At 41.6% G+C, this 14,082-nt stretch overlaps 1 protein-coding gene across 1 annotated transcript; it reads left to right on the forward strand.

The window, feature by feature from the left end:
- The first annotated feature begins 12,187 nt into the window (after positions 1-12,187).
- LOC119651186 (IQ domain-containing protein N) lies at positions 12,188-13,109 on the forward strand. Its single transcript, XM_038054623.1, has one exon. The coding sequence runs from the start codon at positions 12,403-12,405 to the stop codon at positions 12,763-12,765; it is 363 nt and encodes a 120-aa protein (XP_037910551.1). The 5' UTR covers positions 12,188-12,402; the 3' UTR covers positions 12,766-13,109.
- Positions 13,110-14,082: the final 973 nt, after the last annotated feature.

Genomic DNA, 14,082 nt, shown 5'->3' on the forward strand with positions numbered 1-14,082 from the left:
TCTGTGTCTATTATAATTTCCTCCGGTAGTCTGGAGATTTCTAGACCTTTTAGGATATGTAATGACCGTGTTCCTCCTATCGCCTGCAGTATCTCGTAGTTATCTATGGTAATGTTATGGTTCCCGCTTACCTTATGTTTGACTACTGATGATTTTGTTTCGCTCTCTGTTCGTCCTTCCTTCAATGCGGCCCATGCTTCCCCTAATCCTTCTCTGATCCTGGTGGCCACCATTCTTTTGGTTTATCCTACGTAGACCCAGTCGCATTCTGAACAATCGATTTTGTATATCCCACTCCTCTCATTCTTTTGCAGGCAGTCTTTTGAAGAACCCATTTTGGGTATTGGCTGTTATTTGCTGCTTGTAGGTATCGGCACCAGGTTTGTTTTCTCTATTAATTTTTTAATGTTTCGCTTTGCAGGTGAATCTACTTCTGTTTTCTGAGTTTTCTTGTTGTTGTATGCTTAGGGCCGTTGGTGCCCTCCTCTTCAGTGGCCTTTCCTTTTGCCTCGTTAGACGCTTCATTGTTTTTTCCTTGTAGCCGTTCATTCTTGCGGTGTTGAGGATGTATTTTTTCACTTTCTCGAAGTGATCCTCATTTAGTGGGGCCGTGTACATTCTATAGATCATCGAATTGAAGGGGGCCATTTTCTGATCCCATGAATAGTTAGAGGTTATCTGAATGTGGGGGTAGGTGGTTTTGTCAAATGTCAAATTTCACCTTCCTCTCCCTGTTTATTATTTTGCTATCCAAAAGTGACCACCTCCGTCTCCATTGTGAAGGTTTTCTATGAATATTGTTGAGACTTGCCAAAACGAAGGTTGCGTCTTGCCTCTTGACCACAGCAACAACATCATCCACATATCTTACCCCCAAAGAAACTGTAAGGAAAGGACTGGCCAAAATCATACTAGATGATGCCAAGGATAAGAGGAACAAAGAAGTCGCCATCGTCAGGGATCTCAGGGAAAGAAAATGCGATTGTAATCATGGACAAAGAGGAGTACGATGAAGTTGTGGAAAATTTGAACAATGGTAACTTCCATGAACTAAGGAAAGACCACCTGTCAGAATAGTTTAAACGAGTGGAGAATAAAAATGATGAAGCAATGCCAAGGTGTCATTGGCAACCCATCAGTGGTGCGCGTGTCCAACGCAACTGCTCCAAGGATCGGGTACCAAATCCAAATCCACAAACCAGGAAAGGAAATGAGGGAGATAATAGCCGCAAGAAACTTACCAACCCAGAAACTAGCAGAATGGTTGGTTTCGAAACTAAGCAGCGTAGAGCTCAAAGACAAATACGCGGTGAAAGGCAGGGAAGACCTCATCGAGCGGATCCGAGAAAACCTGAAGGAAATAGCAAACGACGAAATGCTAGCTTCCTTCTTTTTAGAGCACCGTTGCCGAAAGTGACTACAGGTTATAATCTCTCCTTTATGTATCATCGCAACTATATATGCATTGAGGAGGGAGTACCACCTGTAGTCACTTTCGGTCACGCTGCTAGCCGGGTAGAGGTGAGGCAGCGTCTGATGAGTTGCCTCTGCCCTGGAGGAAACCGTCAGCCACTTTTTTGAATTTTTGAGATTCAGCTAAAAAAAGAGGGCCATGGACCACAAAGATTGAAGAAAGTTTTCTCCCATTTGATCCGGACTGACATCAACTAGATGCGGACTTATGGCTTATGGCAATCGTAAAAAAAACAAAAACAGAAAATTATACAATTTTATGAAATGTAAAAATTAGCGAATTTAGATTATGTTTGAATTATATAAATTTTTTTATTAACGATTTAATTTATATTTTTATATTTATTGTCACTTAGTAATAAAAAAAAGTTTCTAATTCAAAATCAAGTCTTTTAATTCACGGATGGAAGAGAAAGTTTACGTATATTTATGTATGTTTACGACTCTTGTTACAAGTTTTCAAATTGTTTAAATTGTATATTTACACAAGATCCAATAAAATGTTTATTCGCCCGGACAAATCCTTTGTCTATTGCTGAGAATAGTTAACACTATTTTTTGCATTGTTTTCTAAGCATTAAAACTTCATTGATCCTGAGGTCATAAAGGCTCATTGTTACCATTTTAACGCATAAAAAAACTTCAATAAACATACATTTTCAAATGGATCAATAACGTACTAATCCGTTCATATGTTCGTTCCAAAATTAGACGCCCGTGACGCGAAAAGACAACTATAAAGTAGCAATAAAAGTTTACATTATTTCAGACCATTGCTGGGTGTTGAGTCACTAAAAATAAGTGGAATTTTCATTCAGGAGAGGAAGTTTTCCACAAGCACAAAACTTTAACAAAGGCGGAAAACTTTTGATTGGATGACGCTACCTAGTTTTATTTTATTGTTTTTCCGCAAATGTTTGTATTTAATTGTTTGTTTTTGTTTATGACGGAATGTGTAGGACGCAATTTGTTTTCTACTCACATGTACAAGTGGATATCATAAATCACAAGCTCCATTTGTCAGTTTGTAGATTTCATGCATGTAAGTTGTCTTTGCATATATAGACAGGAAATTTTCTAGAGCGTTCAAGAATTGTAATTTGAAAGTTATTTGTTAACCAACGGTTAGACAAAAGAAGAAAATTCGAAAAGATTGTTCTCTTATTGGCTAAAATTTTTTATTTGATTCACAAATACTATATTTCGGAAGGCAACTGTTCCCTAGTCGTAGTCGTAGAAAAGAACACACTGTTGGGTTCAGGAAATGCAGTATTTGCGACCTTGTTACGGTGAGAGTCCAGCGTGGCATCACCTTGGCATCTTGCTAGAGCTAACCCGAATGCTAGCAGTTGGGTGGGATGAGAGCCTGGGTTCTTGGTTCTTCAATATTATCTCTCTGTCAGGACACTGAGATTTTGTCACGTGTCTTGGCTCAGGAATCAACAAAACTAAAGCCACCCGGGGTAAACTACTCTAGTAGAGGCATGAAGTCTTGAGGCGGATTTATACCACCGAACATTTCAATCCTTAAAGAGCTAAACCGCCAAAAGACCTAATAAGGGAAGGGACTAAATCACAAAAACTTAAAGCGCGAGATGGGCGAGGAAGGATCAGCTCTGAGCCGATTCTGATATCTACGCAACGAGTGGCGTCCGCCTTCTTTCCTCTTCATGGGGGGACTAGATGATATGGTGCCCACCCCAACCAACCCCCTGACGCTTCCACTATAATGGGGGGTCCTAAATAAATGGCTGACGTTTATCTGGGTAGGTTAAAGCACAAACAGCTTAATTTTTTCGAAACTATCATTTTCATAATATACTTCAATGATATCTGGAAAATACATATACAAGATGCAATAAGTAATAGTCCGGATAGTTGGGTGGTTAGAGCACGAGGCTGTCGTACGGAAGGTCGCGGTTCAAATCTCGCTGATGTCAGTGGTATTTGTATCGTCATTTGACGTCGGATACCAGTCGACCCAGCTGTGAATGAGTACCTGAGTCAAGTAATAATCTCGAGAGAGCGCAATGCTGACCACATTGCCTCCTATAGGGTAATATAATCCTGTAGTGTACCGTTACGATCTTGAGTGGAGTGCTGTAACACACTTCAAGGCCCTGATCCAATATGGATTGTTGCGCCAGTGATTATTATTATTATTAAGATATATCCGGTTCCGATATCTGCACAAATAAAGTTAATAATAGTATAATTCCATGTTTTGGAAATTTACCTGAAAAACCTCCTTAAGTTAATCCAAATGGCAGTGGCATAAGAGATAACATAAGGCATAATTTGATCAAGTTTGAGGAAAATCCAACTATTATTAACAAAGTTATGGAGGGTGACACTATGGAATTTTTTTGTGAACTTCATGCTTCCTACAATGTGTACTACGTCATCATCACATATCAATTCATCAATACCACAACAAAGTGAGCTGATATGTACTGGGTGATGGCAAGGCATGGTAGGTAGGTATCAGTGGCCGAGGAGCCCAATTAGCGATTTGATAGTTTCGCAAAGCTGGGGGCTTGCAAACAATCCAAGCAAGGTTCTGACTCACAGTCCTCCTCGCTGCCGGGAAAGTGCGTTTGATCCAGCAGCTTCAAGGTTTCGCTAGAAGATTCCGTGCAGGAGCCTTCCGACTTTTTAAGAAAGGACAGAATCTTACTGAACCTCGCGGATTCACTGGTGCTTTCGAAGTTCTGACAATAGTCCAACCAAGAAGTCTTGATGGCCGACTTGTACTTCTTCAGGCAGTCCTTGTATGGCTGCCAATATTTTTGCCTGTAGCAGATGTTGAAGATTTCCCTGGTCAGCTTCCTGAGGTTGGAGAGATCTTCATTCCATCACGGGGGCAGTGCCTTCTTGCTGTACTTAGTAGGGCAAGAGACTTTAAAGACGGTATTGAATGCCCAACCTTTGGCTCCAGTTCGTCTGTCGTGTCTATCTTGCCAATTTGCCCACTGGAGGGTTTGCTCTTAATTACTTGACCAAACTTTCTCCAGTCGATCCTCTTGGGGTCTCTGAAGGGTTTAGAGATCTTCGGCGAGAACTAGACTGACAAATATCCAACTGTGATCTGAGAACGATCTCTGGTCACACACTCTGTAGTTCTCCACCCTAAGAACACCATTGTCGGTTATTAGGGTAATATCAAGGACTTCCTCCCAACTGTCACAGTTCTGCGAGGTGGGGAAATGGAAAATTGGTGTACTGCCCCTGCTACACACCGAAAGGTTTGGAGTAATAATAAAGTCAAAGAGTGAATCACCTCTTTCGTTGATTTCCGAGCTGCCCCAAAGCGTATGCCTTGCATTGACGACGCAGCCTATCAACAGATTGACCTTCTTTGTTACTATAGTCTTCGTCAAATGTTGTAGTTCATCTGTCGGAGCTGATCGGTCGTGAACTATGTGAGCCGAGGAAATATATACGTTCTCTGCCCCCCTTGCTCCAGCTTGACCACGGCTAGGTTGCTGGAACTCAGATCCGGACACAGAAAAGCGTGCAGACTCGCCAGGATACATGCTCTAGGTCTGTCCTCATTGTCGTCTCCTGCGCTGTAGAATGAAATAAAATATATGCTTTGGAGCCTTTTGATGATTCGATCGCCTCCGACCCAAGTCTCCTGTATTAGTCCTATGTCAATGTCTTCCTCTAGGAGAAACCTTTTGCCTTTGCGTTCCTGACTCCGAACCGCACTTTATAGTCGACCTTTTCCAGTGCCTCCAGGCACTCTCTATGTATACGGAGTAGAAAAGTTTGGCAATTTGTTCGTCGTCTATAGAAATCCTGGGGTTTAGAAGGCGCAGGGATTGGACGAACTCGTCTTTATCCAAGCGGATCTTCGGCAACCAGATGCGGACGACCGGTCTTCTGGGAATCTCGTCATAAGGAATGACATTGAGTTTTACGCCCTCCCAAGCATTGCTGATCTTAGCGACGCACGAACCAAGAAAGTCCCTAGAAAGTTGGTTCTCGCAAGCTATAGCATAGAACCCACGACCCACCTGAGAGGAATCAAAGCAGGGGATGAATCTCGTGAGTTTGCCTTCGGTGTTCATGAGATGATCAATGACCATCTCCGAAAGCCTGACCTCAACACTGGTTCACACCTCTGCCGCTAGTTTGTTGTTGTGTACTTTTTCAGATGTTGCTTAGCATCTGAGCTCTTGCCCACTCTGCTTCGCTTGTGATCCTGCTCGACCTCGTCTGGAGATCGATTGCATTTCAGAGCAACGGGCTTCACCTTCTGCTCGGCTGCCAGGCGTTTGCTGTTTTATTCCTCAACAATCGCTTGGTTTCATTCCGCTCGACGACAGTACCGGCCTCCTTATTCTTAGCAATCTTGCTGAGAATATACGTGGCCTTCTGGTACTGGCTCTTGAGCAGGACACCAGTGAACCTTCGCTTCTTAATCAGTTTCCGGCGACCAACGTTCTTGTCGGTTTTCACTTTTGGGAGATTCCCCGACATCGAGGGTTTCGGGTTAGGAGTACTATGTCTGGTAATCGCTACATCCAGTGTGACGGCAGTGGATTCCAGGGTGAAAACCACTAGTCACACAACGGTGCTACGGCTGACACCGAGTGTACTGCTCTCAATGGCTACTGTCTCCTGGCTGCATGCCAGCAGCTCGTCCTCCGATGATGAGCCTAGCATCACCCCCTCTTCTTCTATCGTCGTTTTTTTTATTTTTAAAATTGAGTCCGTATCTTGGTCCCACGACTAAGCCGGGAAGAATGTTCACTCTGGCTGACCAAGTAGATAGATATGAATCATATTATGTGAATTTTAATGTTCTACCGATCCAAAGTAAAAAAAATTGCAATCGTATTACCAATAGTTCCTGACAGGGAAATGCTTTTCCAGACGAGAAAAAATCAAAATAGACTACTTGTAAAAAGTTAGGAAGTTTTGTTGCTTGGGAACGTTGGTACATTGAAATTTCATATCTATCAATATGCTTTGATCAAATTTATCTTTTATAGCGTGTAGAAATATCTGCTTATCATTTTTCTGAAAGGATATAACCCGTGCCTAAGGACCGGCAAAGGGTTGTGACAAACTGAACCCTTTATGAACTGGCAAATCCGTTTTTTTTGGTGCACCTGTGTCTTCAAATGTTCAAGTATCTTTTGCATCTAATAATATTACTATGCACTAGTATATACTATTATGATATTCCAAACTAAATCAAGTCAGTCACTGATCCACCTGTATCGAACCTTACTAGATTGCAGCCTCCATATTTAGATAAAAATGACTTCTAACTCATAGAAATCAACCAGAAAGCCTGCCCCTGCTGCAATTTCTGTTCTCTCCTAATGTGACTATGTGGTATCTGTAAACACTTAAGCCCAGTGTTTTAGACAAATCTTCATGTAAATTTTCCAATTTCAAAAATAGTACAAAGAAGATTTGTATCTGACGTGAATTGAATTCAGCTTGGGCATTAACGTCGTCGTCATTGCGCTCTTAATTGCTCATTTATGCATATGTACGTAATAATATAGAACGTTACGACACATGAGTGGATCTATCCAACTTTTCACATATGTGTTGTTGGATTTTAAACTTGGAGCTTGTACACTCTGCAGCAAAAATATGGAAAACATTTTAGAATTGCTGGATGTGAAAGATGCTTGAGTCTGCTTGAGAAAAATGGATGCAATGCTTGTAAGAACGAGAATATATTTATATATATTTATTTCTGCACTTTTGGCTATTGTTTTCCTCCCTCTGCCACTGATGCTAGAATTCTCAAGAATATAGACTTTTTTAGTTTAGTTTAGTTTACTGCGGGGCCTCAGCTCCGTTATGCTCTTCCATTGTTATGCCCATTGTACTATCCCCGTAAATCGCCTATTCCATGGCTTCCCGCCTACAGGGTTCGCAGGCCTTAGCGAATCTGAAAATATTCTCCAGAGCCAGAGAGTGTGCAGATCCTTCATTGAGGAAAACCTTGCCAAGGTGTCTTCGTCGTAGAGCTGGGGAGGCCGAGCAACTGCATAAAAAGTGCAGGGCAGTCTCCTCCTCCTCGTAACATTGGCTGCACATAGCCGAAACTACTACCCGTATCTTTTCCACATGGTAGTTTAAGGAGCAGTGTTCCGTTAAAAGCCCTACTAGGGTTTTCATGTCCCACTTCTTAAGGGACAACAAAAATGCTGCTCTAGTGGCCCTAGGCTCCTTCCCAAGGATTTTTGCCTGCCGGCAAGAGTCCAAATTTCGCCACTCGGTTGCGTGAATCCTTGCAATTTCACCCTTCAGAGTAGACTTGACAGTAGGTGGTCGGATTCGAAGAGCTGCTTCTAACCCCACCATTGCGGATCCAGACCTTCGGCGAGCCAGTCTGTGAGCCTCCTCATTACCAGCGATGTTAGAGTGCCTGTAGGAGACACTATGACTTTAAACATAGAACCATTTTCAGACGTCAGAGTAAAAGTAAGAAGACTACTTACAGGAGAATTGTCTCCCAGCGCATTGCTAGAATTTGTATGCTGTAAGAAAAATATTTCAAGTGTTCAACGTTCTTCAACTACTTCCACGTGAAGAGTTCTGTGCATCGTTTTGATGGTGTTGATGCTGAACATCAATATGGGTTCCGAAAAGGTAGGTCGATCTCCGCTAATCCCATGATTTTAGTTTCTAACGTCCGTCAGGTGGACGCGGTCTACACAGACTTCAACAAGGATTTCGACCGGGTCTATTTCAATGTTTTATTGGGCAAATTAGGTTACTTCGATATATTCGCTCCCTTATTCAGTTGGCTTCAATCCTATCCCCTTAACCGAAATAGACGTGCATCTTCGCTTAAAGAGTATCAACCCCAAACAATTTGGAGATAAAATGACTCCATAAACAGATGTCGTAGAATATTCAACACTTTCATTGAGCACTACTCCTCCAGCCTATCTAGATTTCAATTCAAAAATAACCTCACTAGAAACCTTCGTTCATAATGACTGTTGAATCCTGTTCTAATTAGAGCTCCTTGAATACCTGCAATTAAATTCACTGCCTCGAGAAAATGCACCTCTGTCTTTAAGATAGACGTGCAGAAAATTGGAAAGAAGTATTTTTTCGAAATCAACCTTCAATCGATATCCAGGAGTTTCAAAGGAAAAGAAGTAAGACTGATTGGTTTAAAGTACTTCGTGGTCTCATGAGCATGTTCACCGGTATAAAACTACGATTCTTCAGTATTGTGGCCCTGAATGAAATATATTTCTGATAACTCCCTTCCAGCAACAGAATAACGTCTTTTGTTGCCTCTATGGTATAATTGCAATTGTACAATCTGGACCAGGGAAATTTTATGCTGACAAGCTGCTTATTGAGCAGCAGATTTTTTGTAATTACAAATTCGATATTCTTTGATAAATTTATAATCTCAGGATTCTTACTGACAGCGAAAAAAAAACTGTAGTAGAATTTCATCATCATCAACGGCGCAAGAACCCGGATACCGGTTCCAGGTCTGGGCCTGCCTTAATAAGGAACTCCAGACACCCCGGTTTTGCGCCGAGGTCCACCAATTCAATATCCCTTAAAGCTGTCTGGCATCCTGACCTACACCATCGCTCCATCTCAGGCAGGGTCTGCTTCGTTTTCTTTTTCTACCATAGATATTGCCCTGCCTCTGTTGCAACTAAGGGGTACGGCAGCCGAGTTGTCCAGTGCAACTCCACGCTTGAGCTCCAATGAGCTCTGCCCGCGATGTAGGCATAACCATAACCACCATGAAACTCCCACAAGAGGGCCAACCGTAAATAATCGGGCCGAGAGCACATCCTCCAAGAATTCTCCCAGAGCATACGTTCTCAGAGGGCCATGGTATTAGATAACCTTCGGTGAGGCTTCGTGGCGAGATCCACTTCAGATGAGTCTCTTGCAGAGTCAGGTCTGATCGTCCACCTCGAGTACGTGGCGAAGGCCCCAACGGGTTGACTGGAATTAAATTGCGCAGACGGGTGGAACTGGTCCAAATGTCGACAATGATGTACAGGACTTGGCTATTAGGGTTGTGGTTGACACACAAACAGACTGTATACTGTTTCGCTTTTCAACAAGGTTATCGTGTGAACGTTTAGGCAAGCCCCGTTTAGTCAAGCTAGCTATAGTAGAAGTGACGGGAATAAGATCTGTGTAAAGGCAAAAAGTGCATTATCATCATCAACGGCGTAACAACTGGTATTCGGTCTAGGTCTAGGATTAAGTGACCCGCCCAACGCAACCTATCGAACCGTATTTTATTCACAACCAGACCGCCGTGGTATCGCTCATAGATTTCATCGTTATATAAGCTACGGAATGTCCATCCTCTTATAGGGAGCCAAAGATTCTTCGAAGGATTCTTCTCAGGAGCGCGGCTAAGAGTTCGCAATTTTTCTTGTTAAGAATTCAAGTCTCCGAGGAATATATGAAGACCATTAGGACTGGAACCAACATTGAGCTACTCCACTAAGCAAGAGGTAAGTAGAGCTATTGCAGGAGATGGAGGTAGGTTGCAATATGTCGGGAGAGGAAGGAAGATGAAGAAGAGGAGTTATATACTGTGTATTGACTAAACGAGATTGGTGGTGCCACAAAAGACCATCCTGAGTAGTCGAAGACGATCAAGAGTTGAGAGCTATCTCAAAACCGAAAAAAAAAAAATGTCGAAATGGACCGTGAAGAAAAATTCATGTGTCCTTTCCAATGTGCCTCACCATACATTGGAATCCCTCCTTGGACCCCGGCACTCAAGTTCAGCGTTTTACGACTCTACGGGTCCAGTCGAGTTGTAATTTTTTAAAATTTCATCTCAATTTAGCTCACGTGATGTTATTTTGGTAGGCTCGCACAAATTCACTGTTTCTTTATATTTTAGGATCCAGCGCGGGCCCACACATGAGAAAGTAAAGTAATTACAAAGAAAGTCTCATGGTAATTGCCGCGAGTCTTCAGAGGAGCCTGCCAACTTGTTGGTAGTGAGAGAAAGTTTGGCTGTGGCTGGTGTAAGGCCAGATGTTCCTAGACTTAGATATCAACGAGATTACTAAAGCTCGCAGAGCTTCCAAGTAACTGTGATCAGTAGTCTTTCAACTTGCTTCATTAGAAGTTAAATGGGTGAGGATAATATGAAAACTGATACGAGCGATTTACGTACTGAATTCAAGGGCACGATGATGAACATGAGGAGGGATGTAAAGAATAGCGTCTGAAAATTGACAAAAGCAATGCACAGGCCAGTTTGACAGGACACAATCAAGAGTACGATTTAAGTGATTTCTGGTGACATTGAAGTGAAGAGCATCATAGGTATATATAAAGGTACTCAGTTGAAACTTGAGATATATACAAACAATGAAGGAGAGCAAGGGAAAACTGCGTAAGGATGTCCTATGATTTGTCGAAGAATTCCTCGTATAGGTGAGAGGGACTAAGAAAGGGGAAATATACACATGAAATGTTGAATAGGCTTGCGTAAGGTGGCTCTAACCAAAGCTGCACGATTTCTATTACAGTGAGATATCGAGTAGCCTTCGGGGAGCTCCGAATCTTACCACCTAGCCAGGTTTCAGAAATATAAATAATGTGGTGTTGTTAAGTCTGAGCAGATACATTCAAACACAACAGCTTGGTTTTTGGGTTTTTCTAAATAGAAAAGTTTAGAACTAGTAGTGAGCCGGCGGGCGGCTATCGTCGGTGGAACTTTGGAACGGAAGCGGACCGGGCCGATTCAATGTCAATAAGGTGATCTGTGGTGCTGTGTTGGACTATGACATCTTTCCTTAAGCGCCACGAATACACTGATGACATCAGCCTCTGGATTTGTAAGGAAAGGGAAGTGGAGTTGGACTGAAGATGTGCACCAACAAAACCAAGGTTCTCAGACTGATAGGTCATCGTACTATTCCTATCTGCATTAATGAGCAGCGCATCGAAGAAGTCGATGAATTCGTATATCTAGGACTCTTGTCCGCAAGTGTCGTCAATAATATGTATTAGGGAGCCGCGGCTCTTTTTCGAGGTACTCACCTTCGTCTCCAACAAGCTGGAAATCCGGTTTATTATATTTCTTGTTGAACCTTAAACTACCACTCAGGGCCCCCTGCTCCTGTGCCTGCCCAATTTTCGCGCGGGAAGTGTTATTTGTAGAAAGTTAAAATAGAAACTTTTCATTTATTGCTGATTAATAATTTATATGAATAAATAATAATAATAAGTCTGCCCCAAGAAAACGACCGACAAATAACCAAAGAATTTGTTCAAAGAAAAGGTCGATTTTCCAGTAGTCGTTAGCCCATTAACTAGGTCAAATAGTTCGGAATCACGGACTTCTACCCAGTGATTAGTGACCGATATCTTTGGATACAACCAGAGAAGAGAGCTGTTAACGCTCCTAGTACGCTCTAAAATTTAATTACCTCCGGATCGCAGCCATGCGTTTCATGAGCTAATTGGCACCTTTCCTCAAACAATGCTTGTTTTTTGAATGGAAAAAAACTTAATTTGCATTTGAGATAAAACGAATCAATCTCTTTTTCGTAGAAAATCGAAAGTTATCTCTCATCACAATTAAATTTAGAAGCATTATTTTGTAGGAAGATGTATCGGGAGAGTGTTCCAATGCCCATCGCATTACCACTGGCACAGAGCGGAAAAACTCTGACGTGCTTCCGAGCTCCACTGATGGGATCAGCCACTAGATATTCTGTAAAATTTTTAGTCAAGATCTAAATTTCGTGCAGTTCGCAAGCATTAAAAACTCGGTGCATAAAAGTAATATCAAACCACACAAACCATCCTTAAAGATACTTCTTTCATTGAGTTCAACTAACTAATTCCGCTTACGCTTCGGATAGAGCTTGAAAGCATCAAGTCGCGGGTTCAAGACCGGGCACAATAAAAAACAGTAAAACGAGCATTGAAATGCATATACACCCCAGTTCGCCAGACTCCGCCTTCTCGGAAGACTGTGCTGCTACCATCATTCAGGCCGGATTTCGAGGCTACCGGGTACGGAAGCAGTTAAGACAGAAACCCAACCGTCGTCGCCACCATCGTCGCCAAATGGAAAACAGAAATGGCCCCGAACCCCGAACGGACAGGAATACCAACAGTGAAGGAGCATCCGTGGAGGATCGTTCCGCTACCAAAATTCAAGCCGGTGTCCGTGGTTTCCTAGTTCGTAAGAGGCAGAAGATTGCAGCGGATGCAGCCACAAAAATCCAGGCCAGTTTTCGAGGTTTTAAGGTGCGCAAGGAGATGGAGAAAATGAAGCAGAAAAAGTGAGCCGTGCAGGCGACTGATTGCTTCTTAGATTTACCGGGAGTACAACAAGGACACGGCAGGCTAGCAAAGTAAACTACCCCAAAATTTCGGAGCGGAAACCAAAAAAACAATTTTATATTTAGGAAAAGAAAACCAAACAACACCTCGAAATCGTCAAGTATTTTATTTAAAAAATATTTAATTATAAAAGTTAATGTTATTATTGTGACTAGATTAGAATCTTAAAATATTAACGGATAAAATAATTGAAACATAAAAATTCCTTTAGACTTAGTAAGTTTTTTTATAGCTAACTATGAAAAACATAAAAACAGGAAAAAATAAAAATCGATAAATTAAAGATATTTTGGAATTTTGTGTAACGATTCCTCTTACAGTGACTATGTGTATCTTCCCTACAGATAAGTTGATAAGGTGGAGTGATCAGTGTTTTTAAAATTCTCAGATTCCAGTGGCTTAAATTAGAATATTCTGTTTATTTACTTAGCAACCAACGCTAAATTTGAATTGATTGCTTCCGTGTTATATAGGAAATATTTACATCGATTACGCTGCGTTTGATACATGAGTGATAACGAGCTATAATCAACACCCTCACTACTGTGACGATAAAAGTGTAAAATTATGCATTTTTTAATTTAGTTATTCGCAAACTGAATGGGTTCTCCATATATTCGAGGCATAAAATGCTTTTGCAAATCGTGAACTTGCTTAAAAGTGCTTTAACATTTTCTATTCGAAATTTCCCTTTAATTTACGGAATATCTGATTTCATTCTTAAATAAATTATCGAAAAATGACAATGCTACAGTTGTTTGTGAGCATTTGTAGCTTTTCCTTTTATCTAACTTCAGAAATAAGAAGAAATAAGATTAAAAACAAGTTTATAATCTGAAGGATCTGCGGATCTCTGGTAATATGTAGTGACTTATATTCCTTTTCCTCAATTAAGCCAGTTTTTACTGGTATCGGCTTAGATTCGATAGTAGCAATTAGTTCTGTGTATTTTGGTTAATCAAATTCGAAACCACAACAATAACATGGAGTTTTCTAGCCTATTCACTAATTTTTGCGACCAAGATTCGAATCAAATCTTTTCATTCAATATTAAACTTATATAATCATCATCACCAACGGCACAACAACCGATATCCAGTCTAGACCTGCCTTAGTAAGGAACTCCAGGTATCCTCGCTTTAGCGCCGACCTCCACCAATCCGATGCCCCTACAAGTTTTCTGGCCTCTTGGCCTATGGTATCACCCCATCTGCGGCAGGGTCTGCCAGGTCTTCTTTTTCCTGTAAACTTTTTAACCTC

This window comes from Hermetia illucens, chromosome 3 (genome assembly GCF_905115235.1).
Source record: "Hermetia illucens chromosome 3, iHerIll2.2.curated.20191125, whole genome shotgun sequence".
Lineage (NCBI taxonomy): Eukaryota > Metazoa > Arthropoda > Insecta > Diptera > Stratiomyidae > Hermetia > Hermetia illucens.